Here is a 25,137-nt window from a genome sequence, read left to right on the forward strand (position 1 = left end):
CCAGCACTTACTGCAACACAAAACCTTGGTTAATATGATATAGGGATGTGCGATTTTATCGGTATACCGATATATCGCGATTTTTTGTTGTGTGATACGTATTGTGATACGGAGACCTAAATACCGCTCTTTAGGGACATATTTTAAATATTTATTTGTTCAATCTTTCAAATTACATTTACAGAAAGTATTAAAAAATGTTGTAACAAGTGAAAAGAACGGTATCTTACCATCCAAACATGATTGATTTTATATACATAAAAATTTCAAGAAAGTAAAGTTTTGTTTTTCTAGCATATTTTTTAGAAAAATAATGACTTTTCATATAAAATCATTGTAAAAACTGCTTTTTAAAATATCATGATATTATCGTGATTTTGTGGGAAAAAATCGTGATATGATGCAATACAAAATTTTTGGCGATACCCATTCCTAATATGATATCATCCAAAGGACCAGTTTCATTCCCACAGATGGATTTGAACCCAAGACATATGGATCGACTTCTTACTTCACCACTCTAAAGCAGACATTCTAACCACTGCATCAAGTGGGAGATAGGGCTGCCACGAATCAGAAAATTTTCGAATCGATTCGGGTCAAACAAAAACCTCAATTTTCGAATAATTTTGGTTCGATTCTAAGAAATAGATTTTTTCAATTTTTTGTATAAAATCTGTAATCTTTGATCAACATAATCATAAGACATTCTTTAATAAATAATGATTCGTACTTTTATAAGGTTTATTAAGATAAAATGGAATGTAAAGCCAAGAAAACAAAGAAAATAATACCTAATGTTTTAATTACAAAGTATTACCCAAGAATCATATAGTGGAAATCAAAGTTAATAAAAATGCTGGTCATTGTTTTTAAAAGATGAAACATGCGAACAAATCTTTCAAACAAAACCAATGATCTCATATTAACTATTATGCTAAACATAAAAATATAGGTGATTTGCTTACAAAGGCTGTTTGGCCAAAATACAAACGGTAAGGTCGCTGCTGTGATTTTAAATTTTAGATTTACAAATACGATATCAAACCACCTACCACATTACTGTCATAACAAGAATGTCAATAATCATTTCACTTTCAAAATGATCTCAATATTTAAAAGAAATATGGAAATTCGCAGCACCCTGTCGGTTCCTGTACATTCAGAATTACGTGGCTGATGGGTGTTGCCTTTAAGTAAATCTATTTATCATCTGGGCCATCTTTCTTTGGAAAATGGAACTTGGAAGTAGTCCCACGTTGACTTCTTTGCTGCCATTTTCATGTTTTTGTTTACTTTAACATGATTTGCCATCATTTCTTCCGATTAACCAATAGGAATGCGTGTAACAACAGCAAATGTTAGTGTGTAAAAAATCAAACCTGAATCGAATCGAAATCCTGGAAAAATGTACCGAATCGAACTGAAAGATTGTGAATCGCGGTTAACCAATATTTCGGTTAATCGTGGCAGCCCTATTGGGAGACCTGTGCTAAATGGAAGTGACTTTATTTGCAACTGGATGTTGAGTGCTGTTTGATTTGCTCTTTGCAAGGGGATGCTCCACTCTGCAATGCCCTTGTTGAAAATCTTACAGTAATACAACATTCTCTATTTAATGACTTTGGGCATAACTTGTTACTGTATATTTTGTCCTGGTGTTAATCTTGATCAAGTTAGGGTGATCAATTTTTTTTTACTACATGTCTTTATAGTGAATTCTTACTAAAATACAGGAATTCCAGAATGTTAGATAAGATTATAGTTCATTAGAATGATCAGGGTCTGACTCAATATATTATTAATAAACCAATTCTTTAAATATTTAAATTATAAACATATTTAAAGAACCAGGATCATTAAAAATTATATAATTTTCACTCTTTCGCTCTTGTGTTATTTTTATATCTGTTATTTGAATTACAGTTACTGTTTGCTAGTCTGACCCATTTATTCTCTTATCATTCAATTTCTGCACTGTTGCAAAGACTGCATGGAGATTTAAATGTTTTTGTCATTCGGCTCACCTCAGCTATTTACATTACCCTGGCCACAATGCGTTTATTTTATAGCAGGAAGTAAATTACATTTTACCTGGATACATGTCATACATTACAAATGGCTGACATTTATCACGACTTGAGATAATGTGAAAGAAATTTATCTACTAGACCACAGAAAAGGTAATACTTGAGTAAGTGTTGAGCATGTTGAAAGCTATACACGCTTATACCACTACCTAGAGTGTCTTCATTACCTACATTCTGATAATAACTATTTTTAGAGTTTGAATCAACAACAATGGACCAGGTACCAGATACAGCCCAGCACTTTATTGAATGTGACACAGAATCATGTAGGAACTTTTCTGAGTTTTACTGTAATACCTGTCATCAGCGAATATGTGACCATTGTAGAGAGACTCATTTAAAGGAAAAAAAAGAACATGAGATTGTGAGATATCAGGAGAGAGAGAGAAAACTTCCATTTGAAAAATGCAGGATCCACCCCACAAAAGAATTAAATGTCTTCTGTGATGATTGTTATGATCCTCTTTGCTCTAGATGTTTTGCCCATCATCACAGTGATCATGATAACCGTCACCTCAAAATCATTTTCAATGACATTCTACTGCAATGTCAGAAGGAAATAACTGAGATCTGGGAAACTGTCATTCCTAAAGCTAAAGATAATGTTGAATTACTTGCAGGAGAAAAAGAAAGCATTAAGAGTAAAATTCCAAAGATAAGACTTTCCATGAAGAAGAGAGCAGATGAACTGAAGAAGGCTGTTGACAGTGTACTAACTGATAATAATAAAAAACTGGATGAGATTGAAAACTCTGTACTAAATGATATGGCGAAAGAACAGAAGGAGTTAGAGGACTACATAAAGTACCTGGAAAAATTGATTGAAGACTATGAGAGTAAAATGTCTTCAATAAAACCCACTGAACTTATGAAGTTCCATTTAGACATTTCATTGGCTACCCTTAAGATGCCTAGCAAATCTGAACCCAAATTTCCAACTTTTACATTAAGTACACTAAATAAACAAGAAATAGCCAAACAGTTTGATAAAATAGAATTAGATTTATTAGAAAGGTTTAAACTTTCTTCTGTCACAAAACTAAGTGAAAAAACTATACACGACAAAGGAATGTTTCATTTGTCTCTCTTACCCCCAAACAAATTTTGGGCCAGTCAAAGGTGGGAGAATCTTATTCAGTATGATATGGAGGGAAACATTTTACAGAAAATACATACCAGTATGTTGAAGATCCAATCTAACCACACAGTCACAACAGAGGGAGAACTACTTTACACAGATTTCAATAAAAACACTGTATACAGAGTAACTAGTGACATGTCTACTAACACACTAATTGAATCAGGGAGGTGGAGACCTGAAGCCATCTACTCCTCTCCTATAAATGGACACATATTGGTCGGGATGGAGAGAAACAGAGGACAAAATAAAATAACCAGATACAACAGAGAAGGAAGGAAGTTACAGGACATACAGTGGGATGATAAAGGTCACAGACTCTACAAAAGTGTTAACTATATTACGGAGAACATCAATGGTGACATCTGCACATCTGACTGGGAAGACCTTAAAGTTGTGGTGGTGACAGCATCAGGAACGTATCGCTTCTCTTACTCTGGTCACCAATCTCAGTCTGGATTCCTTCCATTTGGAATCTGTACAGATGTTCTGGGAAACATTTTGGTGTGTAATGGCTACTTTACAAATAATGAAAACTGCACTAGTATCCACCTGCTTGACATGAATGGTCAGTTCTTGTCTCTCCTCCTCACACCAGAACAATGTCCTCCATCTCCTCATGCTCTCTGTATTGATGAACAACACAACCTCTGGGTCGGGGGAAGAGACAGTTCTACTGTCTCTATATACAAGTATTTACAGAATACAGAAGAATGATATCTTATTTACTGTATTATGTTTATGCTTAATCAGTTTGTGTAACATATAACCTCTCCTAGTTAGACATAAGAGTTAAATTCATATGTGTTAACTTAATGGAGAAATGAACAAAGGTTCACTGGAAAATGAATTTAGTTGAAAACATATTCAAATCCCAGATTTAATCCATTGATAATTGTTTTATAATAACAGTCTTGTTTTGATTGCTTATATCTAGAATTTGAGACAAATAACACAAATAACAAGCCAGATAATTTTGTTGTGACACACATGGGTGGTAAGTTCACCTATATCTCCACAGCATTTGATCTTTATCAATAATCTTTGCAATATGAAATTACAGAATTTGTAATATTAATATTAATCAAAAATAATTATTAATGTAAAAGGTTCAACTAGAAAAAACCATAATATTTTAAATTGTACAATACACATGTAAATTTTTTTTGTTCTCTTCACTGTTATAAAATTGGTCAGTTTGCTCTTGTTTGCTTAGAATACTAATTGTCAATGAGCATTTGAACATTCTATGTTGCTTAACAGCTGTCATATTTTAAACAATGTCATGTACATGTATTAAAAGTATCTTAACAGGGATTTATCAAGGCTGCTTTAACTACTGGTAAAAAGTACCTTTCCCCTCCTGAAAAAGGTGCAAAAATTCCCCTTTTTCAGATAGAAAATTCTCCGATTAAACGGAGAATATTTAAAACATCGTTCTGAAACTTTCCGTTTTTGTCTGATTGAAGTTTAACAGCATATCCTAATTTACCATCCTAGTCATTCAAATGCTTTTAAAGGAAAGAATTAGATTATTCAAGCTTTTATTTGATATAATTGATCGATAAAATTTACCAAGTCCATCATGTCGAAAGATACATATGCAATTGCAGAGTTAAAAAGAAAATGTAGATGAGTGAGACGGAGCCTATATCACTATGAATCGTAAGAATGGAATAACAACAAAAACAATGTTAGTAGTGAAACATGGAAAACAGAATTGGTTTGTGATAGATATTCAGCGAAAAAATGAAATAAAGTAGTGACCTGGTTAAAAATTTTTTTTATTTAATTTTGTCTAAAAAGTGTAGTTTTTGTAGCCTTTGTAAAGGTCTACAAATGACCTTCAGAAGCTTTTAGAATGGAGAATTTTGCTCCATTTATTTAAAAATTTTCTAGGTGGGGCTTGCCCCCGGACCCCCCTATAATACTTGCGCCTCTGGCACTTAGATCGAGCCTGCGGCTTTCAATTTTCCCTTTTACATATCAAACAGTAGTAAAACAAAATAGCTAGATAAATCCCTGCTTAATAAACCAGGGTCATAGCTATCAAGTTAATTTTAGTATCCAAGATTAAATCCAACCTTACCCAATTTTCTCTGGTCCTTTCAATACTTGATGCCATGCTTTGAGGAGATGGAGACCAGTTTAACCACCAGTTTAGTCCTGTAGCTGACGTGTTGGTCCACAGTTGTTGGTACAAATCGCAGAGTATCTCACACAAAGTGGTACCGGCAGCTTCCTGTAAATAAACGTTGTAAAATTTGCATATCATAATGATAAAATCTCTATTGTTCAATAGCAAGTTCTCTAAAGGTACTGTACGTGTACATACATTGGCGTAACTTTTCAAAATTTAGCATAATAACTGGGTTTGAAATTGTTGGCATAAACATAAATTAGCGCTATGTGTCCGTTCAGTGTATTGTATAATTATGGAAATGATTTGTTAGAGATACAGTGTATTCATTGATTAGCACATTGCTGTCTGCGCCAAAGCAACTAAATTATGAGGCCTGCTTTTTAAAGTACACATGTATACACTATAACGTTATTTAGATCTTTCCTGTGTTTTAGCATCAATTCACTCATCACCTTGAAGTCGGCATCAGTTCAATAATAAAACACTAAAATTACCTGACTTTTGTCTTCACACTTTGCTTTCAGTTTTGCTAAAACCATCGGTGACACAGGAGTAAACTGGCTTCCATAGTTAACTAATGCCACTATCTCTGTTGAGGCAGTATATTCTAATGATGTCATCATTTCATTGACTAGCTTCAGTTCAGAGATAACAAACATGTGATCATGTAGAGGCCAAAGGTCAACATGATTTCCAGTTGTTGACTGGCTGCACAGTGACAGTTGATTGTTGTATTCTGGTTGGTCCACTTCCATTGCATTGTCCACTGCCTTTATTTCCTCTCGTGTTAGGTTATATTGCTGAAGGAGTTGTCTAACCTTTCTAATGGTCTCTGTGTTATTGCCTGGAAGTTTATAAATTCAAATATTGCAATTGGTAATGCAACCAAAACAAAATCATGAGGTTCAAATTAAAGGAGGATAGACAAAACAGAAAGTAATGTCACTTCAGAAACTTAGCTTACAGTTATAAGAGAATCCCCATCTTATAAAAAAGAATTTATTTTTTTGGTTGAAGGCATGCTTTATTCATACCATATGGAATTCCAGCTTTCACTTCAGTCCCTGCATTCATTACTAATGACACGAGTTCACTCCTCCTGCCAAGGTTTAACTGGATTTTGTACTTCATAATGAGGTCAGCAGCCTCTCTATGGATGTCAGACAGTTTACAGAGGTCACTCAGGGTCAGACAGTTCTCAGCCTCACTCTGGTTTCTGTAAGGGTGTGGGTGACCATGGGAGTTCCAGAACCTGATGTAACAATCCGTCTCCTCATATCCTGACAGCAGACCTTCACCAGCCTGGTACAGATGTGGAAAACACTCCATAAACCTACAGGGTCCGGGAGAGAAACACAGTTTAATGGATACATAGTCTCGTGCAGATGAGAAAAGCACTCCATAAATCTAAAGTGTCAAGGAGAGAAGTACTGTTTAATTGATGCACAGTCTTTGTGTTGTCACGTCATTGTTGTAGAATTTTAAATATCAATTCAGTCAACATCATTCAATAAATTATCAAAACATAAATAAAATAAAAAAAAAATTCTTTAACTTTATCCTTGGAAAAATTCAATTTCAATGAATTAATATTAATAAACATTCAGATTTATATGGCTTTTAATTATCAGTTCTAAATTGTTTTCATTGAATTGATAAAAATATTAATAGGCCACTCATTAATCTTTATAATATCATACAGAGATATATCATCACCTGACTTCGTTCTTTACCTGTAACCAATTACAGGCAGTAGTTTGTCCTTGACCCAGGAATATAACAGGATGACCTTGTTAAGGTTATGATCCTGTGTGTAGGTGACCAAGGACTCCCTCATCCTAACAACCATGCTTTGAAAATCCTTCGGCTGACAAAGATGGCTGAATTGATGTAGTATTTTATCTGTCTGTATTACATCAATCATCAGATTGTCAAGGGTCCTATAATCTACATCAAAACTCTCCTTGCTCCTTTCTATACAAACAAATTCACAAACAAAATCACTGTAACTTTTTCTTCCAATTTCCAAAATTGAGATAATGGGCACCACAAATACATGTAACAGTACTTTGTAACATTCATAACAAATTCTTTGAAGTAAAATACTGTTATTGTCTGTTATATCTTGACCTACCCTCTAAGAACTTTTTATATATCATTTACCTCCAATCTAAGTAAATCATTTTCACGGCCTCTGTTCCTAACTGCTCAGGAAATCTCTTCAAATTTAACAGAACTTTTAAATTTTGTGTTCTCGGGCAAAATATTTTTTTTGTTGACACATTGAACCCAATATGTTGCCCCCTAACTCAGTCAATGGTTTTTATAATATCCAATTTAATAAAATAACATAAAGATAACATACATTTTTGGCATACTTTATTTTCCAGTATTTTGAGGCTTAACAACTTGATTTCAACAATAACCAAAGAAACATCAACATCCCTTCAAACAAAGGTCAATTTGAATCACATGTATCATGGCATAATTTGATAAACTAAAAATCACACATGCACAGTAAAATGACTTTGTTCAATCCTCCCTTTTTCACATACACCAATTGAAATATTATCATCATGATCTGTTACTTTGTCAGACCATGTCATAGTAAATTTTACAAGTATCTACCTGGTCTCACACAAAGTTCTATCAAAATGCTGGGTCACAACAAAACAATGGTTTATTGTTTATAACAAAAATGAATTCATTAAAACACTTCTCGTGATAAAAGTTTTAAACTAATTTTTCAGCTCTCTTATTACATGCATTAACATTATCATTGAGTTTTGAAATGTACAAAGAATATTTTTCTGGTGTAAAATGTTTCACTAGAAACAAAATATTTAAAGATAGTCACCATTGTAACAGAAGATTAATCAATAACTTTTATGCGTGGTTTGATCCTATATTTTTAAGCTCTATAGTCACATTATTTCCATGCAAACATATTATATTATCATTTGTATTGTATGCATTGTATGTCCTCACAAGTTCCGTCTCAAACCACTGCACATCTATCTACATGGGAATACGTACGACATCAATTAACATCTACACAGCAATAATCATCCACAGTTCTTAAAGAGAAACCATTGTCATACGACAAAAAATAACATCTACACAGAAAAAATCATCCACAGTTTTACAAGATCAACCATTTTCATACGACATCAAATATCATCTACACATAATACATTTTGTGAATCACCTCTGTTGCATCTCTAAAAAAAGGTCTTTAAAAGGCATTACACAGAATCTTCACAGAATTCATTAAACATCCACTGCTGTCACAAGTTCAAACCATTGTCTTAAGGCGTCACACAACACATGAGGAAGGGAGTTAATATCTCGCAGTATGATGTAGAAAGGAAAAGGGAAGTAATCCATGTAGGGCTTGATTTCTGGAAGCTGAAATTGACGAATACAAATGAATTGCATGTCTTAAATCAACATCACTATATTCTTGAACATTATTATGCTTGTCATCAGTCAGTAAAATGAACAAACATAATTTATTATCATTTCAGATCTAACAACTTTTGCAGTTCTCCCCTTGATGTGAATATACTTTTTTCTTATAGTAATTAAGATATTTGGATTCAACACAAGTTTTAAAAAACATTATCTTCCCTCTCCTTTTCTTTAGGAAATGATTACAAAATTCCTGTAAAGAAATACCGTAACTTCCAGGAAAACATCATCAACAAGACGATGTGGAACCACAATGTTACTTAAATATAGTGACATAAAGAGCATAGAGGCTTGCTATTCATTACTTAATATTCTTGTTATTAATTACTCATCATTTAATCCTTCTCTGTTTTGTAGAGTTCTTACCTGGCTTCCGCTTCTGAAAACTGGGACTTTAATGTCTAATATAGAATCCTGGAATTAGAAGCATATGATATTTAATATTTAAAAGTAATTTGACAAATTATCAATTATCCAAAATAACCAACTCATATTACCCAAAACAGAACATGGGGAATACAGGAGTTATGTACCTTGTTCTGGGGATTATCAATGATGACAAACACCAGGAACACTCCCGCCTCCCGCGCCTGTCTGACAGCTGATCTCACTGTCTCCATTCCCTCGTTAAACAAGCCCCGCCCATCAGACACGATCAGCAGTAACTGTGATGTCTCAGGATTACCCAGAATCCCTCTCTGTCGGGAGTGAGCATCCAGCATCACTGATGTGGCTTTCTTCAAAAGCTGAAAACAGAATAGGCACAGAGTAGGTATGCTGTCGTACACAGACCTGTTATTATAACATTAAATGATAACAATAAATTTTATCAATGGCTACGTTTGGTGCACATGTACTAACATCTTTTCAGTCCTACCTGAGCCACTTTGGTTTTCTTCTGTTCAAATGTAAACTGCTGTAAGAGTCTGGACCCGGAGTGACTTGTGAACTGCTCGGTGAACGGGTGAAGGACTTGTACAGACTCTCCAAAACTGTGGATATAATATTTGTTTATTAAATAATGAGCTAACCAAGGTACAATTTTTTTAATTCCCCACAAATTGTACATTGATCTATAACATACCTGCAGATACTCAAATCCCCTGACTCTAACAAAGTCAGAGCATTAGAAATCAACGCCAGGGACTCTAAAGCCAACTGTTAAAAGAAAATAAATCATTATTCTGTAAAACTGACCGACATTTCTTTTGACATTTACAGATTAAAAATCATCCACAAAAATGTATTTTTCCCCATCATTTTGTTTCATTCTATAAATCTAATCCTTACTTTTGTGTTTTTTCCCTTTGTTTCACTTTATCCTGGACTTTTTGCTTGATTTAAATGTTTACGTTTCTATCTGTATCTTGACCTAGCTTCCTCGTCTTTTTATTACTGACCTGTTTGGAGTGGTTGTCAACCATACTGGAGGAGTCGTCTATAGCCAGCATAATCTGGTACTGTCGTTTGCTGGGTTTGGTACGACGGAGCCAGATTTTGTCTTTTCTGAACTGACTGGCGATGTATGGAATGACTTTCCTCATGTTTAATCTCTTCCCTGTCCTGTAGTCTCCCCTAAAACACACAAGGTAACTTTTTCATTACAATCATAACTTGGTATTTAAGTCTCCACTAAAACACATCATGTAACTTATATAAATAAATCTGATTATAATACAGGGGACCTTACCTGAGTTTTGTGGCCTGTGAGGGCTCTAACACTAGCCTGAGTTGTTCACACAGTTCAGGGGACCTTACCTGAGTTTTGTGGCCTGTGAGGGCTCTAACACTAGCCTGAGTTGTTCACACAACCTTACCTGAGTTTTGTGGCCTGTGAGGGCTCTAACACTAGCCTGAGTTGTTCACACAGTTCAGGGGACCTTACCTGAGTTTTGTGGCCTGTGAGGGCTCTAACACTAGCCTGAGTTGTGCACACAGTTCAGGGGACATTACCTGAGTTTTGTGGCCTGTGAGGGCTCTAACACTAGCCTGAGTTGTTAACACAGTTCAGGGGACCTTACCTGAGTTTTGTGGCCTGTGAGGGCTCTAACACTAGCCTGAGTTGTTCACACAGTTCAGGGGACCTTACCTGAGTTTTTTGGCCTGTGAGGGCTCTAACACTAGTTCACACACTAGCCTGAGTTGTTCACACAGTTCAGGGGACCTTACCTGAGTTTTGTGGCCTGTGAGGGCTCTAACACTAGCCTGAGTTGTTCACACAGTTCAGGGGACCTTACCTGAGTTTTGTGGCCTGTGAGGGCTCTAACACTAGCCTGAGTTGTTCACACAGTTCAGGGGACCTTACCTGAGTTTTGTGGCCTGTGAGGGCTCTAACACTAGCCTGAGTTGTTCACACAGTTCAGGGGACCTTACCTGAGTTTTGTGGCCTGTGAGGGCTCTAACACTAGCCTGAGTTGTTCACACAGTTCTGGGGACCTTACCTGAGTTTTGTGGCCTGTGAGGGCTCTAACACTAGCCTGAGTTGTTCACACAGTTCAGGGGACCTTACCTGAGTTTTGTGGCCTGTGAGGGCTCTAACACTAGCCTGAGTTGTTCACACAGTTCAGGGGACCTTACCTGAGTTTTGTGGCCTGTGAGGGCTCTAACACTAGCCTGAGTTGTTCACACAGTTCAGGGGACCTTACCTGAGTTTTGTGGCCTGTGAGGGCTCTAACACTAGCCTGAGTTGTTCACACAGTTCAGGGGACCTTACCTGAGTTTTGTGGCCTGTGAGGGCTCTAACACTAGCCTGAGTTGTTCACACAGGGTAACACTCTGAGTTGTTCACACAGTTCAGGGGACCTTACCTGAGTTTTGTGGCCTGTGAGGGCTCTAACACTAGCCTGAGTTGTTCACACAGTTCAGGGGACCTTACCTGAGTTTTGTGGCCTGTGAGGGCTCTAACACTAGCCTGAGTTGTTCACACAGTTCCTGAGACAGAGTTGATGTCAGGGCCTCGTATCGGTGCCATGCCTCTGATGCTGCCTCCTCCTGTCAACAATAAATAATGTAATAAATAAACAACAAAAATTATGTTCAGTGTAAGAGTGAAAAATTTTGTTTATATCCATCATGTATCAACATAAATTAAACGAAATATCCAATTTTATAAAAAGAGTGAAAACTAACTTAAGGTTATTATTGTTGAGTATTGCCGTACCCTGACTTTTAGGTGAAGATTCTCCAGTGTGGTGTGAATTGTAGATTCTGGTCCCCTTGAGGCCCCCAGTGTTTCCTTGACAACACCCTCTGTTTCGTATTTCTTTGTCTTCTCCTGATCTTCATTCATCTCTTCTTCATTCCTTCCTTCCTTTCTCTTGCTATGTTTGTCCTTTGTGTTTATTTGAGATGACAGCTTTTCTACATTTTCATCCATTTCCTGTAGAACGATCAAGACTTATAAAGTATACATTAATATCATGAAAGATCACATTACCCGAACTTTCTTTGCTTAAATCCAGAACAAAAGCTTGTGTGAAGGGGGGGGGGTCTTTCTTAATTCATACAGGTATTTTTCATTATCTTTTCCACTTTAAACCTACAAACTCTGACACATGCTACAGAAGTTTTCTTTACTCACCTCTTCTTTGTCCTCTTCCATCTTCACCTCCTCCTCCACCCCTTCATTCTCTGGATCCACCTCTCTGTTAGGTACAGCCTCCTCCATCTGTTGTTTATCAGTGGCGACATCTGGTGTCTGAACATCATGAATAGATTTTGTGTCCTTAATATGTTAATACAGCTCCGAGTCTTTTTTCTGCAGAATCTTGATTTTCCTCACTCTACAAAATACAGAATGATGAATCTTATTTCAATGTGAATGAAAGATGATTCAAGGTAACCACCCTTCTAATTACACATAATATATTGATTTTTTTTTGCCCTGCTCCTTACATTACAGATATTTACACCTGACTTGTTAACCAATCAAAACTTGTATTACAATCTACATAGGAAAAGCTTTTAACTACCTCCTCATTGGCAGAAGCTTCCTCAATTGTCTTCAACTTCTTAAACTGGTTCTCGTTAGATCCCAAGCTTCTGTCTTCATTGGACTGACCTGCTTTTCTTTTCACAGACTACAAGTACAATTACAATAGGATGTGTAATGGGTGGACAGCGTATGGTAAATGATTCTGTCTTACATGGATTAAAAATTTGGGCTTGGATATTTGTGCCTTTATATATACTTGTAATACAATATACTATGATTTAAAATTCCTTAATTATACATAAACTCAAAGACCATGTATTTTTATGTAAGAACAAGAAAACTGATGCCAAAATACCTTCTGAGACTGATTGGTGGATGAAGGTGCAACCTTTGAACTTTGACCTTCATGACAATCTTCAGCTTCTAAGTTTGAGGTTCCAGTTCCTTCACTCTGTACTAGATATAAAACAATTTAAAGGATAACAAAATCATAAATATACTTTCCTTTCACTTTTTTTTTATTAGGCAAATCTTTACATTATTCCAGGGACTTTTAATTCAGTCTTAAACAATAACACACTGACTAACCTGCTGAAAGGAAGGAAAGTTCTGTCTGAATTCCTCCTCCTCTATCACTCCGTTGTCTCTGTCGTCGCCGTGGAGTTTTGTCTTGTATTTATACAGACCCTCTTCAGCCTCTTTCTGATGTTGTATCTCCTCCTGATGTTTCCATGACAACATATAATGATTGAAGATTTGGTGCAGAGACAACAGGTTCTCTCTGTTTAATTCTTTTCTCATCATGGCTGAGTTCCGCAGTAAAAACAATGCACCAAGGTAAAGTCTAAAAGAGGAAGGGATAAAACAATAAAATATTAGAAGCAGCATGATATAGTTTTATAAAGTTCTCTCCTCAACCAATGAAAATTCAATATTTTCATATAAGATAGTATACATGACAGTAAATTTGTACCTTGAAGAGCGGTATGTCCTGCTCTCCTCTGCTTGATCCCCACAACCAGACACCAGCCTCTCCACTTACAGGATTTTCTGAGCTAGCTTTAGGCTGCTGGTCATGTCAGATGAAATAAACGGGAACTTTCCCAGAAGCTGAGCTGCCTCCCTGATGTGATCAACTGTCTCCTGGACCTTGAGAACAAAATTCTAAAAATTTATATTTCTGAGAAAATTCAAAATAACTGCAGGTAAAAATTGAACAGATCTTTTATTTATGAGTAATGCATCAAAACTTATTAAACATCATTAGAAGTGCTCCTACCTGACTGGTTACTTTCATCCTTTCTATCAGCTGTTGAGCATTGTATGCTTCTGTGGCACAACCAGCAATAAGCCTCAAAACACATCTCACCTGCAATGAACAAGTTATGTTTAATGTGGTCCTTAGTGTTTAACTTCCTTAAGAAGGAATCTCTACATCAACATTATATTTCTGACTCCTGAATCAAATCTGGTGTCTGTTCATAAACACAGAGGTTTTCATTTGGAAGAAAGAGTTAGCAGAAGGCAGTCCCCGTTTTGTGGATTAAGAAAGGACTTAACAGCCACCTGTTTACAATGAAGATACACCCAATTTAAGTCACCTTACTTACCTGTTGTAGGGCCACTATGAAGGGTGTGGTGATGTCTATGTATAGAGGGAACTCCTCCTCCAGGGAACGGACCAATCGCTGGTGAGTTTTCTGCCAGGTCCTCTCTTCTTTAATCTCATTGGATAATTCTCCAGTTTTGCAAACCCTTAATAACTTTTCCATTAATTGAATAGTGTGAGTGGCAGATCCTTTGGTATTTACAAAGTCCCTTATCATATTCAAATTTGTTTGTACTGCAAGAGAGCAAATGAATTTCAAAGTCAAGAAAGACAACTGACAGAGAAACTGATAAAATTTACACACATATTGCCCAAAGTGTTTTGAACAATCTTTGTCATTAACATATAGCCATCACATTAATCCTGAAATATAAAGCCATTCACCTGACAGGTGCTTGGTCTGTAGGCCTGCTGGGACTGTAAAGCCTCTATCTGTCTCTGTAACTTCTCCCTCCTGTCAATCAAGTGGAGGATCAAAGGATGTTGTAGGTGGGAGGGTGTGTCCAGCAGATGTTAACCCGTCATTTGTCTGTGATAGGTGACCTTGACCTCAATATCTGTATTTATCTCGTCCAACTGATATAAAATTTATTAAACTATTAATTTATTTTTTTTTATTTTGATTTATATAAATTTTCTTTAAAATTATTTTCAGTTTATTCAATTTTGCAACAGGAAAAAAAATCAAGAGCAAAAACATTATTTATTAATTTCTTAATGTAAACAATCCCCTACTTTGTCTTACCTTCCTTTGTTTTAGCTGTAATTTTATCTGTGTCTTTACTACAGGATCAACAGGTGACCTTGGTTTGTGGAGGAGCATGCCCAGTAGACCTACATACACCCACTGTCTCCCTACTGTACTCATATCAGCGTCTTTATCAGAAATGGCAAGTATTCCACTCAAACATTCCCTGACTATAAATAGATCAGGTCATATTCTAACCATTGCATCACGTGCTAGACCTGTGCTAAATGGAAGTGACTTTATTTGCAACTGGATGGATGTTGAGTGCTGTTTGATATGCTCTTTGCACGGGGATCCTCCACTTTGCAGTGCCCTTGTTGAGAATCATACAGTCATACAACATGACTTTGAGTATAACTTGTTGCTGTATATTTTGTCCTGGAGTTAATCTTGATCAAGTAAGGGTGATCAAATTTCTTTTTCTTTTCTTTTTTACTATACGCCGTATGTCCTTATAGTGAATTCTTACTAAAATACAGGAGTTCCAGGATGGAAAATAAGATTACAGAACATTAGTATTATCAGAACATTAGTATTATCAGCGTCAATATTTTATCAATAAACCAATTCTTTAAATATTTAAATTATATTTGAATTATAAACATGTTCAAAGAAACAGGATTGTTTAACAAAATATATTTTTCACTCTTTGCTCTTCTGTTATTTTTATACCTGATATTCAAATTACATTTACTGTGTGTAAGTCTAGCCCATTTATTCTCTTTTTATTCAATTTGTGCACTGATGCAAGGACAAGGACAATCAATTGTCATTCGTCTTACCTCAGCTATCTACAGTACCCCGGCCACAATGTGTTTTAGCAGGAAGTAAATCACATTCTACCTGGATAGACGTCATACAGTTGCACATTACAAATTAATGGCTGACGTTTATCACGACTGTGAAATATTGTGATAGAGATTTATGTACTAGACTACAGAAAAGGTAATACTTTTAAATTAGTAAGTGTTGAGCATGTTGAAAGCTATTTAGACTCATACCACTACCTAGTGTGTCTTTATTACCTACACGCTGATAATAACTTTTTTTTAGAGTTTGAGACAACAAAGATGGACCAAGAACCAAACACAGCCCAGCACTATATTGAGTGTGACACAGAATCATGTAGGAACTTTTCTGAGTTTTATTGCAACACCTGTCACCAGCGAATCTGTCCACAGTGCAAACAACGCCATCTTGAGCAGAACAAAGGACATGATATTGCCCTCTATGAAAAGAGAAAGAGAAAACTTCCTTTAGAGAAATGCAACATCCACCCAACAGAAGATATAGATGTTTACTGTGATGATTGCCAGGATCCTGTCTGTTTTTTATGCTTTTTTTTTAATCACAGTGATCATGATAAAAGTGACCTTGAAACCATTTACAATGATATTTTACAGCAATGTCGGAAGGAAATAACAGAGATCTTGAAAAAAGACATTCCTGAAGCTAAAAATAATGTTGGATCAATTGAGGAAAAGAGAGAAAATGTCAAGAAAGAATTTGCCAAGTTAAGAGTTTCCATGCATGAGAGAGCAGATGAACTGAAGATGGCTGTTGATAGTGTACTTACTGATAATAACAAAAAACTGGATGAGATCGAGAACTCTGTCCTTAATGATATGGTGAAACAACAGAAGGAAACAGAGGACTACATAGAATACCTGGAAAAAATGATTGCAGACTACGAAACTAGAGTGTCATCCATAACACACACTGAGCTTATGAAGTTCCATTTAGACATTGCATTGGCTACCATGAATATGCCTAACAAATCTAAATCTAAACTTCCAACTTTTACATTAGGTACACTAAATGAACAAGAAATAGCCAAACAGTTTGGTGAAATAGAACTAGATTTATCAGAAAGGTTTAAACTTTCGTCTGTCACAAAAGTAAGTGAAAAAACTATCCGCAGAGCAGGAACTTCTCATTTGTCTTTCTTACCCCCAAACAAATTCTGGGTCAGTGAAAGTAGGGGGAATATCAATCAGTATGATACGGAAGGAAACATCTTACATAAAATATCCACCATTGTTTTGGATTTCCAAGGTAATCACACAGTCACAACAGAAGGAGAACTTCTTTACACAGATTACAGTAAAAACACTGTCTGTAGAGTAACTAGTGACAAGTCTTTAAACAAACTTATCCAGACAGGGAGCTGGAAACCTGGAGCTATCTACTCCTCTCCTATCAATGGACACATATTGGTTGGGATGGAGGGAAATTATAGAGAAACTAAAATAACCAGATACAACAGAAATGGCAGGAAGTTACAGGACTTACGGTTGAAAGTTAAGGGAAAAACTCTCTACCAAGGTGTAAACTACATCACTTATTATAATTTACATCAAATTAACTACATCACAGAGAACATTAATGGTGACATTTGTACATCTGATAGTAGTTCCGGTATTGTTGTGGTGGTAACCAGAACAGGAGAGAACCGGTTCACTTACTTTGGTCAAAAGCCTCAGTATAGAATCTGGCCAAGGGGAATCTGTACAGATGTCCTAGGACACATTCTTGTGTGTAATGGCTATCAAACATTTGATGAGAATTACTCTAGTGTCCACTTGCTGGACATCAATGGTCAGTTCCTGTCTTTTCTACTCACACCAAGACAATGTCCTTCACTTCCCCGTGCTCTCTGTATTGATGATCAACACAATCTCTGGGTCGGGGGATCAAAAAGTTCTACTGTCTCTGTGTACAAGTATTTGCAAGAAACAAAACAATAATATTTTATTTACTGTATTATGTTAATGCTTAATCAGATTTTGTAACAAACAGCCTCTCTTAGTTAGACATAAGTGTTAACTTAATGGAGATATAAATTATAACAAATGTTAATAAGTTTCACAAGTAACACATGAGTAAGTTCACCTAAGTGTACCTCCAGCATTTGATTGTTATCAATAATATTTGAAATTCCATAATTTAAAATATACACAGGTATTATTGCGTGTTAATTTCCCTAAATAATCATTATGATATAAATTTTTCATTACACATGTAATTTTTTTGTTCTCTTTATTAAATTTACTTTTATAAAATTGGCAAGTTTGTTCTGGTTTGCTTATCGTTAGAAACAAATTGTCAATAATCATGAGCGTTTGAAAATTCAATGTAACAAGTTGCTTAAGGTCAACATGTCCAAAAATTATTTTTACAATAGCCCCAAAACTATATAAGGTATAAAGTTAAAACTTTTATAGTTTATAAATTTTTGATTTATTAACAGATAGAAAGTATCCTTTGATTAAAAAATACTTGGAATAATATTTATTGAGAAAAATTCACCTTAGAATGCATATATTTTCAAAAAAATACACCTAATTAATTCTGTGCTTTTAGTGAAAACCATCATTGCAGAAACAAAATATGTTTATCAATGAAGGGCAAGTTTGACATGGATAGCCTCTGGAAAGTTGTGTTCCCTGTTTATTTTGTCCAAATGTTAAGACTTGAAAGTGAAAGTACACTGCAAATGGCGGATTCTAAAGGGGTGTTGTCTTTATATATGTCATGCTTTCAATAACAGTCTTTCAGAGACCATTCACGTCCAACTTGCCCTTCAATGATAAACATATATTATTTCTACAACCCTAACAAAAAATACTATAGTTTACTATAGTAAACTATAGTAAATCAAAGTTCCAAATTTTTCACCATAGTAAATCAAAGTTCCAAAGTTATTACTATAGTAAATCAAAGTTCCAAAGTTTTCACTATAGTAAATCAAAGTAATTTTTTTTATTTTCAATTCTTCATACAAACAAACAGTGAAATATATATATAACAGACAAATTACATTACAAACAATATGACAATATTACCTTCAGACAATTTTATGCAAAATTTTTAAAAAGTTTGTAGTCAAGTGATTTCAAATTTTTTAGAATGGAAGCATAGAAAAAAAATTGAAGATTTAACGTGATTAAAGATGTTATAACTAGTTTCATCTAAGGAATTTATTCGACAGTACATCTTATATTTGTAAATCCTACAGGCAACATATGAGATGAGTGTGTTGAGTGATACAATTTTTCTATTGCGCTCAGAGCTAAATCCAATTATTACATGTTTCCATTTGATATCTATCTTCAAACTTACAAACTTAATCTATTCCATATTTCACCAACATTTTTACATTCAAAAATGAGATGTTTTGAAGTTTCATTCACGTGGCATAATTTGCAATTACTACTCGTTTCTTTTTTCCATTTACTGAGATACAAGTTATTACAAAGAATATTGTTTAAAAGTTTATAGTTGAATTCTGTAAGTTGTTTATCGGGTATGTCATATAATTTACATTGATATATATTCTTCCATTCTGAGGGTTCAACACTGAATTCTTTGCTTAAAACTATTTGATAACATAGTTTACAAAATTTTCTGTGTATAAGATTGTCATAGAAAAAGTTACATCTTTGATCTATGATATTTACATATCCTGTATAGAAAAGAAGATAATTTTGTATCTTATGTTAAAAAACTTACAATTTGAAAAATCATACTTTAGTAGCAAAGGTTTGAAAACAGAAGTAAGAATTTTATATTCACACAACCAGTTTGTCTTGTTTTTTTATACAATTAGAAAAATCTAACAATGATTTAAAATTACCATCATCGTCAAATAAGTCTTTAACATGCAAAATCCCACTGGCTATCCAGTTTTTAAAAAATAATGTATTTCCCCTATAAACAAAGTTACAATTGTTCCATATCGGCTGTCGAAGAACATTATCGGAAGACATTTTGTTCAAAAAACAGGGCTTACATTCATTAAAGCAACATAACATTTGTTGATAAAATTTAGGTAGTTTCTCTAATTTTTCCATATTTTCTACTTTTCTATCAGAAAAATCTAACACATAGAGAACTTCAAAATTTGATTTTTTACAATAACCATCAAAAATTTTGTACAAAATACCTTTGCTTTTTAACAATCTAGGTACCCAAGCTGCTTTTAAGGCTTTTAATTTACATTCAATATCAACGATTGAGAGTCCACCTTTTAAAATTCTACCTATAAGCGTGTTTCTTTTAATTCGTTCATTTTTATCCCAAATGAAGTTATAAATTAGACGTTGTATTTTTTTAATGTAAGCATTATCAGGAAGACTTAGTATTGAGGCAACGTATGTAAGTTTAGATATAGCAAGTGTCTTAACTATACATGATTTACCAAATAGCGTTAGTTTTCTTCTTTTCCAAGATTCAAAAAGTTTTTCAATATCGTGATAAATTTTCATCCAGTTTTTAGTGTAACATTCTTCCTTATCATGCCCTATGAATATTCCCAAACATCTTACTGCTTTATTCGTAATTTTTATACCGTAGAGTTCATCATATAAATTTTTTAGTTCCCCTATAAAATGCATTCTGTCTTATGCATGTTTACTTTTGAACCCGCATGTTCACAGAATTCTTGTAATTTATCCAGAGTTCGCTTCATTGATATTTCGTCTTTTAAAGCTACAGTCAAATCGTCTGCATGTTGGATGTTTTTAATTTCATAATTATTAATTGTAATGCCTTTTATATCAGTATCACATTTTATTTTAATAGCCAAAATTTCTGCGACGAATAGGTACAAGAGAGCGGAAATAGGACAGCCTTGCCTAATTCCTCGCGTCATTTCGCTTGTTTTAGAAAGCCAGCCGTTGTTTTTCATTTTAAACATTGGATTTGTATATAAAATTTTTGCCCACTTTATAAAACTATTGCCAATATTAAATTTTTGTAAGACTTGGAAAAGAAAATTCCATTCAACCGAGTCAAATGCTTTTTCAAAGTCTAAGAAAAGTAATATACCATCTGAATTTTCTCTTTCACAGTATTCAAAAACGTCAAGTACTAATCTAGCATTTTCACCGATATATCTCCCTTTTATGTAAGCCGTTTGATTTTCGTTAATCAACTTATATAGTATATTTTGTAATCTCTTTGCAAAGACAAAGGCAATAATTTTATAATCTGTATTTGTTAAGCTTATCGGTCTATAGTTTTTTAAATTATCTTTTTCACCCTTTTTGTGGATCAGTGATATAATAGAAAGTTTCTGTGTGTAGACAATTCACCTTTATCAAAAATATCATTAAGTGCTTTATAAAAGAAAGGCCCAAGTGTTTCCCAAAAACATTGATAAAATTCACTAGGAAGGCCATCTAGTCCAGGTGATTTTTCTTTTTTCATGCTATCAACAGCTTCCTTGCACTCTTCATATGTTGGAAATTTTTCTAACAATATCTTATCTTCTTCACTTAATTTAGGGATATCGTCTATCTCAGATAAATATTTTTCTATTTTTTCGTTTGAAATTTCTTTACTAGTATATAGTTCGCTATAAAAAGAATACATTTCACCTAAAATGGCATTAGTTTTACTGATTTTATTTCCTTCTCTTGTTTTTATTTCTTTAATTACGTTTGATGATTGATTGCGTTTTTCTAAATTTAAAAAGAATTTTGAATTTTTCTCCCCCTCCTCTATCCATTTAATTTTAGACCTTATCTGCGCACCTTTAGATTTTTTGTCATAAATAGCGTCAAGTTCCGCTTCTAAAGTTTTCAGTCTTTTGTAATTAAAATTTTCTACGTTTCCTTTCTCCATATCTTCTATTTCGCGTTCTAGTGTTCTTATCTTTTGTTTAATTGATTTTTGTTCATTTTTTGCAAAATAAATCGAGAAATCTTTAACCTTTCGTTTAATTAACTCCCATGTCATAATAGGGCTTAAAGAGGAATCTATACTATGAATAATGTCTAAAATACCTTTTTTATATTTTTCATTGTCGAGATAGGAAACGTTAAGTTTCCAATATCCGGGACCTTTTTTCGTTTTATCGATATCAAAACTAAATTTTAAGTATCTATGGTCACTCATTCGACTCCCGTTTGAATGAGTGCCTGGAATTTTCTAACCTTGATATCTGCTAAGCTATAATAAAAAGAATCAGTTATAAACTGCTATGCTATAATCTATTAAAAAGAATCATTTTTATGCTCGACATTTAGGATCATTTTTTATATAGTGAAACCTGACATAAAAGAATTTTGTTTTTTCCATATATCATCCATGTTATAATAAGATCATTTTTTGCATAACACTTATCAAATCTTTTAAATAATTTGCACTTTTATCTACATTATTAATATTGTTTATTGGCAATTAAAGTCTCCACATAGTATAATATTTTCGTTGTTTTTTTTTGAAATAAACACAACTTTTTTAATAAAGTTCTTAAGTTTTTTGAAAAATTCACACCTCTTCTTAATTTCATTAGGTGCATCTATATTTACTATTGTAAAAATAATACCCTCGACTTCAAGATTTATCAGAATTTTCCTACCATCAATAGACTTTTTGACATTTATTATATTTACATCTAATTTTTCATTAAATAGAACAGACACGCCTCTACTGAATGCAGAGTAGCTATATGCGTGAAATGTTTTTCCTCTCCAGTTTAAATTATATACAGATTCATTTTTTTTCTAAAAAATGTGTTTCTTGCAACAGAATGATATCTATGTTACATTTTTTAAACCATGTAAAATTTTTCGTCTTATTTCAGGGGTATTTAAACCCCTTACATTAACTGAGATAAATTCTAATTTTTCCATAAGAATTAATATTCAAATGCATATATTTGTTATAGAAAAAAATACCGTAACATTTCATTCCAGTCCGCTGATCGAGAATCAAAGTCCTGCGACGTTCGAGCATTACACAGTTTTTGATTTATTTGTCCTTCTTAGCCGGGTCGTCTGAATCAGAGTCCGATGATTCATCAAAACCTGACATGGATTCAGAATCCGATTGATTCCTTAAAGCATGTAACATCTGTGCAATGTCCCTTTGCTTTGTGTTAACTTTCGGTTTTTGTTTTTGTTTTGGTTTGCTCCACTGGTCACTTTTTTTTCGTTTACGTAGTTTTTTGCCGATTTTACTGATAATTTTCCCAAGTAGGTTTTTTCCAGGCCAGGAATCAATTTTGGTGTTCTCCGTACCTTTTTTATCCAAACCAGTGCCCCATATGTCATTGTAGGTTGATTCGGCGAATATAATGTCCTTCTTAACCGATCTTAATTTTTCCCGAAACATTGGGACTTGTACAGATTTATTTTCGATTATTTCGGTCATGGCTGCTTCCCTGGTCTCAAACCATTGCTCGTTGGGTTTGACCTTGTCGCCATACCGTTTGGCTGATAGGGCATCTCTGGCCTCCTGGACCAGTTTGGCTGACTCAAGATCGCCACATCTAATGGCCTTTGTGTATTGGAAGGCGTGTTCCGCAGATTTATGCGATATTCCATAAATATTTAATTCACAGGGGAAGAAATTAGAGAGCACGTTGTCTTCTCCGTTAAAGGCAATTACGTTTTCAAGGCAATTACGTTTTCTTTGACTTGATAACACACACACTTTTCATCCCCTGGCTGGTGGCCTTCCTGTTTACACACTTTACAACGCGGGGCATTATTACAGTACCTCCTGGTATGATCTGTTGCCCAGCATTTAGTACATGTGAGTTTCCTCTGGGATTTAGGCTGACCGTAATGGAAAATCTGACAGCGCAGGCCCGCACAGTAGTTGATCCTGGGAAGATACTTTTCTTCGGGTAAAGGCTCAATGTAAATAAACCGATTCCCGTTTAGTACACTAGTCATCCTATTTGTAACCGGGTGGCGAATTTTCTCATAGAAAATATAACTTTTAGGCTTGACTTCAAGTTTTTCCGGTAATTCATGAACAGCTGAATCGTCTACAGATAGGGGAAGGCCACACAATCTGGTTTTCAAAGTTTTCTTTGTGGTACTATGGTTACCTGACGAGTAGGGATTTGTGTCAAAGAAAGAAATAGAAATGTTTTGAATATGTATTCCCTCTGTTAAAAGTTTTTCTCTACTGGCATTATCACTGAGGTAAACTCTCCACAAATTCCGGTCAAGTTGTAGACAATGCAAGGAATTTCCAACCACTTTCGTGATACAGTCCATTAAATCGAAGTCTGTTATTCTGCCATCATCCGAGCATTGAATTTCTGAGTCTTTTAAATATAGCGGTTTGATCGTACGTTCCTCTGTCCGATCACCCATGACGGAGTTTAAACCTCGCTGTGCAATACAAGTAATACAAGCGATCAAGGGGTGAAGAGTGTTCACCCATGTATCAGATAATTCACACACACAAAAAATTCACAAAAAAGAATATAATATCCAATCCAAATGAAATGAACATATATACACAGGCCAAAAACTCTCCTACGCCACTTCCAACAGATTTTAAGTGTGTAGAAATAGAGATTTTGGCAAAAAATGTCGAAAAAAACACAAGAACAGATAAAGCGTCCACCCTGTTCCGTGTCACGAAAAATATCTTTTTAAAAATATTTTTTATCAAGTAATACTTTCTAATCAGTGATATATTTAAAAACTGTAAACGTTTTGACTTTATACCACACAAAGTTTTGAAGCAAATGTAAAAATATTTTTTAGACAAGTTGACCTTTGACGAAACCTTTAAAACAGCTGTCAAATATTAAAGCCATATATGGCGTAACTGATCAAAAAATATATTTTTGAAAAATACAAAATTAAGTAAATAAATATAGTTAGTACATTTAAATTAAAGCTTCCCATACAATTCTGAACACGGAAAACACCTCGTTTCATCTAATAATACGATTTTATCTTCTCTGTAATGTGTAATTTAAATCTTTTGTATTTTCTTCCGAGTCGGAGAAAATTCCGAGAATCCAAGTTAAATTGTGATATCTTAAAAACGCAATTGACTTAGATTTTTTAATTTACGGAAAAGTTCTATCTTTATATGAAGTATTAATTGATACAAATAATAAGTTCTTATAATTTTCGAATAATAATTTTCATTGTACATACGCCATATATGGCTTTAAACAATGTCATGTACATGTATTTAAAGTAGCTTAATAAAACTTAGTCATAGTCATCAAGTTTACTTTAGTA

The 25,137-nt window shown here is 34.3% G+C and overlaps 6 protein-coding genes across 7 annotated transcripts; 2 read left to right on the forward strand and 4 right to left on the reverse strand.

Annotated features, from left to right (window-relative positions):
• Positions 1 to 2,105: 2,105 nt before the first annotated feature.
• Positions 2,106 to 4,058, forward strand: LOC134268182 (uncharacterized). The gene is made up of 2 exons (XM_062750375.1): positions 2,106 to 2,183; positions 2,285 to 4,058. Exon 2 carries the CDS (start codon positions 2,302 to 2,304, stop codon positions 3,943 to 3,945), a length of 1,644 nt encoding a protein of 547 aa, XP_062606359.1. The 5' UTR covers positions 2,106 to 2,183; positions 2,285 to 2,301; the 3' UTR covers positions 3,946 to 4,058.
• On the reverse strand, positions 3,974 to 7,220 carry LOC134268185 (uncharacterized). The gene is made up of 5 exons (XM_062750379.1): positions 7,105 to 7,220; positions 6,406 to 6,704; positions 5,866 to 6,215; positions 5,318 to 5,470; positions 3,974 to 4,003 (listed from the first exon to the last, which is right to left on the reverse strand). The coding sequence occupies exons 1-5, from the start codon at positions 7,218 to 7,220 to the stop codon at positions 3,974 to 3,976; spliced, it is 948 nt and encodes a 315-aa protein (XP_062606363.1).
• A 1,299-nt stretch (positions 7,221 to 8,519) lies between these two features.
• Positions 8,520 to 11,827, reverse strand: LOC134268183 (midasin-like). Of its 2 annotated transcripts, none has more exons than XM_062750376.1 (7): positions 11,718 to 11,827; positions 10,243 to 10,417; positions 9,927 to 10,000; positions 9,720 to 9,834; positions 9,376 to 9,588; positions 9,209 to 9,256; positions 8,520 to 8,779 (listed from the first exon to the last, which is right to left on the reverse strand). In XM_062750376.1, exons 2-7 carry the CDS (start codon positions 10,384 to 10,386, stop codon positions 8,642 to 8,644), a joined length of 732 nt encoding a protein of 243 aa, XP_062606360.1. In that variant the 5' UTR covers positions 10,387 to 10,417; positions 11,718 to 11,827; the 3' UTR covers positions 8,520 to 8,641. The 2 variants fall into 2 exon arrangements, with proteins under 2 accessions (XP_062606360.1, XP_062606361.1); XM_062750377.1 differs by lacking the exon at positions 11,718 to 11,827 and adding an exon at positions 10,533 to 10,599.
• On the reverse strand, positions 11,714 to 12,611 carry LOC134268180 (midasin-like). The gene is made up of 3 exons (XM_062750372.1): positions 12,423 to 12,611; positions 12,003 to 12,221; positions 11,714 to 11,833 (listed from the first exon to the last, which is right to left on the reverse strand). The coding sequence occupies exons 1-3, from the start codon at positions 12,507 to 12,509 to the stop codon at positions 11,714 to 11,716; spliced, it is 426 nt and encodes a 141-aa protein (XP_062606356.1). The 5' UTR covers positions 12,510 to 12,611.
• A 663-nt stretch (positions 12,612 to 13,274) lies between these two features.
• On the reverse strand, positions 13,275 to 14,548 carry LOC134268184 (uncharacterized). The gene is made up of 4 exons (XM_062750378.1): positions 14,387 to 14,548; positions 14,056 to 14,145; positions 13,750 to 13,925; positions 13,275 to 13,620 (listed from the first exon to the last, which is right to left on the reverse strand). The coding sequence occupies exons 1-3, from the start codon at positions 14,546 to 14,548 to the stop codon at positions 13,815 to 13,817; spliced, it is 363 nt and encodes a 120-aa protein (XP_062606362.1). The 3' UTR covers positions 13,275 to 13,620; positions 13,750 to 13,814.
• A 1,655-nt stretch (positions 14,549 to 16,203) lies between these two features.
• Positions 16,204 to 17,880, forward strand: LOC134268181 (uncharacterized). The gene has a single exon (XM_062750373.1). It carries the CDS (start codon positions 16,204 to 16,206, stop codon positions 17,878 to 17,880), a length of 1,677 nt encoding a protein of 558 aa, XP_062606357.1.
• The last annotated feature ends 7,257 nt before the right edge of the window (positions 17,881 to 25,137 follow it).

Source organism: Saccostrea cucullata, unplaced genomic scaffold (genome assembly GCF_032062105.1).
Source record: "Saccostrea cucullata isolate Sc308-1 unplaced genomic scaffold, CSIRO_AGI_Scuc_v1 ctg15615, whole genome shotgun sequence".
Classification (NCBI taxonomy): Eukaryota; Metazoa; Mollusca; class Bivalvia; order Ostreida; family Ostreidae; genus Saccostrea; species Saccostrea cuccullata.

Coding starts and splice junctions, on each gene's coding strand:
- LOC134268182 (XM_062750375.1), top strand. CDS start 2,302: ATGGACCAGGTACCAGATACAGCCCAGCACTTTATTGAATGTGACACA.
- LOC134268185 (XM_062750379.1), bottom strand. CDS start 7,220: ATGGTTGTTAGGATGAGGGAGTCCTTGGTCACCTACACACAGGATCAT. Junction 6,216..6,405: donor GAAAGCTGGAATTCCATATG/GTATGAATAAAG, acceptor ATAAACTTCCAG/GCAATAACACAGAGACCATT. Junction 5,471..5,865: donor AGTGTGAAGACAAAAGTCAG/GTAATTTTAGTG, acceptor GTTTATTTACAG/GAAGCTGCCGGTACCACTTT.
- LOC134268183 (XM_062750376.1), bottom strand. CDS start 10,386: ATGAGGAAAGTCATTCCATACATCGCCAGTCAGTTCAGAAAAGACAAA. Junction 10,001..10,242: donor TTGACAACCACTCCAAACAG/GTCAGTAATAAA, acceptor TTCTTTTAACAG/TTGGCTTTAGAGTCCCTGGC. Junction 8,780..9,208: donor TTTTCAGAAGCGGAAGCCAG/GTAAGAACTCTA, acceptor CGTCAATTTCAG/CTTCCAGAAATCAAGCCCTA.
- LOC134268180 (XM_062750372.1), bottom strand. CDS start 12,509: ATGGAGGAGGCTGTACCTAACAGAGAGGTGGATCCAGAGAATGAAGGG. Junction 12,222..12,422: donor TGGAAGAGGACAAAGAAGAG/GTGAGTAAAGAA, acceptor ATCGTTCTACAG/GAAATGGATGAAAATGTAGA. Junction 11,834..12,002: donor ATCTTCACCTAAAAGTCAGG/GTACGGCAATAC, acceptor TATTGTTGACAG/GAGGAGGCAGCATCAGAGGC.
- LOC134268184 (XM_062750378.1), bottom strand. CDS start 14,548: ATGGAAAAGTTATTAAGGGTTTGCAAAACTGGAGAATTATCCAATGAG. Junction 14,146..14,386: donor TCATAGTGGCCCTACAACAG/GTAAGTAAGGTG, acceptor TGTTCATTGCAG/GTGAGATGTGTTTTGAGGCT. Junction 13,926..14,055: donor GGATGAAAGTAACCAGTCAG/GTAGGAGCACTT, acceptor TTTGTTCTCAAG/GTCCAGGAGACAGTTGATCA.
- LOC134268181 (XM_062750373.1), top strand. CDS start 16,204: ATGGACCAAGAACCAAACACAGCCCAGCACTATATTGAGTGTGACACA.